The sequence below is a fragment of the Piliocolobus tephrosceles genome, unplaced genomic scaffold (genome assembly GCF_002776525.5).
Source record: "Piliocolobus tephrosceles isolate RC106 unplaced genomic scaffold, ASM277652v3 unscaffolded_9483, whole genome shotgun sequence".
NCBI classification, from domain to species: domain Eukaryota; kingdom Metazoa; phylum Chordata; class Mammalia; order Primates; family Cercopithecidae; genus Piliocolobus; species Piliocolobus tephrosceles.
In genome coordinates this window covers 1-5,123 of record NW_022337033.1, presented here as the reverse complement: position 1 = coordinate 5,123, position 5,123 = coordinate 1, and the positions used below count along the sequence as shown (strand labels likewise).

At 53.4% G+C, this 5,123-nt stretch overlaps 1 protein-coding gene across 3 annotated transcripts; it reads left to right on the top strand.

Annotated features, from left to right (window-relative positions):
• The first annotated feature begins 125 nt into the window (after positions 1–125).
• Positions 126–4,195, top strand: LOC111541856 (myosin light chain 6B). 3 transcript variants are annotated; one of them, XM_023210804.1, is made up of 6 exons: positions 126–249; positions 475–687; positions 1,906–2,149; positions 2,868–2,895; positions 3,112–3,255; positions 3,473–4,195. In XM_023210804.1, exons 3-6 carry the CDS (start codon positions 1,973–1,975, stop codon positions 3,799–3,801), a joined length of 678 nt encoding a protein of 225 aa, XP_023066572.1. In that variant the 5' UTR covers positions 126–249; positions 475–687; positions 1,906–1,972; the 3' UTR covers positions 3,802–4,195. The 3 variants fall into 3 exon arrangements, with proteins under 3 accessions (XP_023066572.1, XP_023066570.1, XP_023066571.1); XM_023210802.1 differs by having other exon boundaries at positions 1,927–2,149; positions 3,473–4,193; XM_023210803.1 differs by having other exon boundaries at positions 204–328; positions 1,927–2,149; positions 3,473–4,193.
• Positions 4,196–5,123: the final 928 nt, after the last annotated feature.

Below are 5,123 nucleotides of genomic sequence, written 5' to 3'. Positions count from 1 at the left end.
AAAACTAGCTGGGCGAGGTGGCGGGTGCCTGTAGTCTCAGCTACTCGGGAGGCTGAGGCAGGAGAATGGCGTAAACCCGAGAGGCGGAGCTTGCAGTGAGCTGAGATCCGGCCACTGCACTTCAGCCTGGGCGACCGAGCGAGACTCCGTCTCAAAAAAAAAAAAAAAAAAAACTACTCTGAGGCCTCTTTTTTTCCTACCAAACCGCGAGAGGAAGCGAAAGAGAGCGCAGCCGCTCTCCCCAGGGCCGTAAGTGCTTCCAGCTATCTGACCTCCACGCTGCCTGCTGCAGCCTCAACCTTTCCCCTGGTTCGGAGTTCTTTCAGCAGTAGGTCCAGGAAAACATCTGCCCCGCTCCCCACCCCCCCGCCTCCCGAGACTAGGAGCCCGCCAGGGCTAAGTAGGAGGGATACCCTAGGGACCCTGCAGGGTTTTAGGGTTGGGGTGGATTGGAAATTGTTCATTGCCTTTCAGTTCCGGGACATGGAAGGACACTGAGTCACCAAGCGCCGCCATGGGCCGGAAGCCACCGCCCTAGCCTCGGCTGCAATCTAGAGCGCCGCGTATCCCGTGAGCCCGCTGGGGACTACGACTCCCGGCATGCTCCGCGGCCGTCGGAATTAACCCTTCAGGGCTAGGGGCCGCGCTGTGCCCCGCTCCCCCAGCCCCAGACGCGGACCCCGCAGGGTGAGTTTTTGGGGGCTGAGGAGGGCCGCTTTCTTTAAGGTTTAGTGGGGTGTACGTGAGTGTGTGTGTGTGTGTGTGTGTCTGTGTCGTGTGTGTGATGTATTTTGTAAAAATGGGACAGTTTGCAGTAATGAGATTCAGACACTGTTTTGCGAATGGGAGACCCAGCATCAACCCCGGGGCCTAAGTGGAGTCACTGCTATCTTCCTCAGAATGCTACCTAAATCCTTTCCTAATTTCCCCCAGAACAAAAGTAGGCCGCAACCCCTCCCCACTCCCAAACGCCTGCCAACTTGGACTCTCTCCCAGTGCCCCCGGCAAGGTTTGTGACCTGGCCCCTGAGTCAGGATTTTTATTATACCCCTGGTTGTGGGGTGAATACTCATGGAGGCCATAGGAGTGCCCACATCCTCTTGGATTAGGGAATTTAAGCCATCTCCCAGAGCCCGCCCTTCTCAGGTGCCACCACAGGGTCCCCACAGATTCAGCAAGCGCCCTACCTTTTGTCTTGAATGACAGTGGCCTTGTGGAAGAAGGTTCCTTCCATGGAAGAATGGGTAGCAGATGTTCAACCTGATCTTTGCCCCCACTCCTTCCCCTAAAACAACACTGCGCACTAGGAGACAATGAGGGATGTCACACTCCTGTTTCTATGACTATTCTTCCTTTATACTGTGAATAGTTTCAATTCTTGGCTGGGTGCGGGCTCAGGAACTACAAGTTTTAGGGATTATTAGACTCTAGGGTTAACTACCCTTGCTCTTTACAAAGCCATGGTCAGAAAGGAGTGGAGGGGCTGGGCAGATGGGCCGCTTGTTTTTGTCATTGCTCCCAGACCACACTTTAACTTGTTCCAGTTCACACAAGCCTCCCTGACTGCTACCCCTCACCCCACCCCTCGAGAAGACTAAAGCTGCTGGATGACCTGCTTTGCCTCACCACCCCCATCTCAGTGCAAGCATCCTATCCTCACCCTGGAGGTTAACTACCTCTCATTCTGGGCAGTCCCTGGCTTCCTCCCCTGCCCCTAAAGGAAACATTTTTCTTTTCTGGACAGCCTTTGGGGATGAGGGAACAGAGGGAAGAAGACCTTGGGGCAGGAGTCCTGAACCATAGGAGGCCAGGGGAGTGAGGGCAGACGGTTATATCTCTCCTCTACCTCATCCTCGCCACAGCCAACTGGCTCCCTGCCCCTGCCCCCGCCCCTTGACATCCCAGACTCCCTGGCTATTTAAACAGAGATGGGTGCCCCCATCTGCACACTGTCCTTTGGCCACCGGACATCATGCCTCCCAAGAAGGATGTTCCCGTGAAGAAACCGGCAGGGCCCTCCATCTCCAAACCTGCTGCTAAGCCAGCACCAGCAGCAGGGGCTCCTCCAGCCAAGAGCAAAGCTGAGCCAGCTGTCCCCCAGGCCCCTCAGAAAACCCAGGAGCCTCCAATTGATCTCTCCAAAGTGGTGGTGAGTCTCTGGAAAGTGAAGATAGAATTGGAGGGGGTGGTTTGAGGGTGGGATACAGCCTAGGGGATTAGGGGGTATCTAGAAGGTAGGAAATCAATGAACCCTGGAATGAGATTGGGGCTTTCCCTTAGTCCCCCATTTGGAAGCATCCAGGCTTATGACTCTGCTGTTGTCTTTGCTCTTCTCTCCCTCTAACCTATAACCATGTGTGTACAGCACATGCACACTCACTTACCCCCTGCTGGAGGCAGGGACTCTTAGATGGGGAACATCTGGGTTCTGAGGACAGTTTCAAGGTGAAGGGAAGAGCTGTTGCCTGCCCCTGGCTGGTGATTCAACTCAAAAGGCCTGCAGCTCTGAACTCCAGGAGGGGAGGCTGAAGAGGACAGACTTGTTAGACAATCACAGCTGGGGGCCAGGGGTAAATTTAGCCTTTGTTCAGCCCCCAGTTATGTGAGGGATGCAGGGCTCAGGGCAATGGAGGGAGGGAAACAGGTGGCATGGGATTAACCCTGTTCCCAGGAAACCCTCCCCGCTGTAATTCCTCTTCTTGGGATTCTCCCAAGGCCCAGAGCTGGGAATGGGACTGAGGTGGCTGGGCTTCCAGCTTGGTCCCTTTGGGCCCCTCCTCAGAAGTGGCTGCCAGTTGGTTGGGAGGAGTGCTGGAGAGGGACTGAATAAACTGTCATCTCTCCCCACCTGCTTTTTTCTTCCACAGATCGAGTTTAACAAGGACCAGCTGGAGGGTGAGGAGAAGCTGGTCTAAGCCCGCTGTCCAGTCCCCAATCCCCTGGTCAGATTCTCTTTCTATTCCCCTAACCCCAGTCCCGACCTTGAAACCTCCCAGACTAGTCCTCTTTTCCTCCCTTGTTCTGTTCACATAAGTTTCTGAAATTCCCTTCTGTCTGGGGGTGATGGGAACCCCTAATCAGTGTCTACACTGACCCTTCCTTATACCTTAGAGTTCAAGGAGGCCTTTGAGCTGTTTGACCGAGTAGGGGATGGCAAGATCCTGTACAGCCAGTGTGGGGACGTGATGAGGGCCCTGGGCCAGAACCCCACCAACGCCGAAGTGCTCAAGGTCCTGGGGAACCCCAAGAGTGATGGTAAGGGGACCCTTGGAACAATTCGGGTTTTTAGTTTTCAAAAGTTGGATGTTGGTAACAAAGAATGAGGTGGATCTCAGGACTTCAAAAACTGTCAAACACAGAAGCAGGAAAATATCCTAAATGCTGAACAGGATGAAAGCATTGTGGTAGGGTTGGGAGCCGGGTCCTACATGATACTACAGTGACCTCTCCTTCATCTCTCTCCAACCTCCAGAGCTGAAGTCCCGGCGTGTGGACTTTGAAACTTTCCTGCCCATGCTCCAGGCAGTGGCCAAGAACCGGGACCAAGGCACATATGAGGACTACTTGGAGGGGCTTCGTGTGTTTGACAAGGAGGGGGACGGCAAAGTCATGGGAGCAGAGCTCAGACATGTTCTCACCACCCTTGGTGAGGCAGGCAAGGGGGACCAGAACTCCTTTAGAGTGGAGAGGGGAATGGGGTGGGCCAGAAAAAAGACTGGCCGGATAAGCAGAGCCAGCAGGAAGATTACTATCCTGCAGGTTGTCAGCAGGAGACTGAGAAGGTCAGAGCTGTGGGGGTAGAATCTGAAGGACTTGCTCTTCCAGAGTCTAAAGTGCCTTCCAGAGGACAGAGGAAAAGGGATGAGGCAGGAAATCTGAATTTTCGTTTTGGAAGAGACGTGTGGGTTGTGTGTTCTGGTACAAGTCTCTTAACCTCCTGGAATTGTTTCCTTGTCAGTCAATACTTTCACCAGTACTAGGGTGAAATGGAAAGCAAGAAGCATCCATGACTAGGGAGGATTCCCTTGAGGACTGAGGCTATGAGAAGTCTCCAGGGTGGGAGACTCTAAAGAGTGTGGCCTGGCCAGATGCGGTGGCTCACGCCTCTAATCCCAGCATTTTGGGAGGCCAAGGCGGGCGGATCACCTGAGCTCAGGAGTTTGAGACCAGCCTGGCCAACATGGTGAAACCCCGTCTCTATTAGTAATACAAAAATTAGGTGGGCATGGTGGCACATGCCTGTAGTCCCAGCTACCCAGGAGGCTGAGGCAGAAGAATCGCTGAAACCCGGGAGTCTGAGGTTGCAGTGAGCCAAGATCATACCACTGCACTCCAGCCTGGGGGACAGAGCAAGATTCTGTCTCAAGAAAAAAAGGCCGGGCATGGTGGCTCAAGCCTGTAATCCCAGCACTTTGGGAAGCCGAGGTAGGCAGATCACTTGAGGTCAGGAGTTTGAGACCGAGACCAGCATGGCCAACATGGTGAAACCTCATCTCTACTAAAAACACAAAAATGATGGCGGGTGCCTGTAATTCCAGCTTCTCGGGAGGCTAAGGCAGGAGAATCGCTTTAACCCGGGAGGTGGAGGTTGCAGTGAGCTGAGACCGTGCCACTGCACTCCAGCCTGGGCTACAAGAGCAAGACTCAGTTTCAAAAAAAACAAACAGCATGGCCTGGCCGGGCGCAGTGGCTCACTCCTGTAATCCTAGCAGCTTAGGAGGCCAAGGCAGGAGGATTGCTTGAGCCCAGGAGTTCGAGACCAGCCTGGGCAACATAGTGAGATTCATTCTCTATTAAAAAAAAAAAAAAAATTACAAGGCCAGGCGTGGTGGCTCACACCTGTAATCTCAGCATTTTGGGAGGCGGAGGTGGGCAGATCATTTGAGCTCAGGAGTTTGAGACCAGCCCCCCTGAGCAACATGGCAAAACCATGTCTCTACAAAAAAATAAAAAAATTAGCCAGGCGTGGTGGTGTACACTTGTAGTCTCAGCTACTTCGAAGGCTGATGTGAATCACTGGAGCCCAGGAGGTGGAAGTTGCAGTGAGCCATGATGATGTCACTGCATTCCAGCTGGGTGACAGAGGGAGACCCTATCTAAAAAAAAAAAAAAAAAAAAAAAAA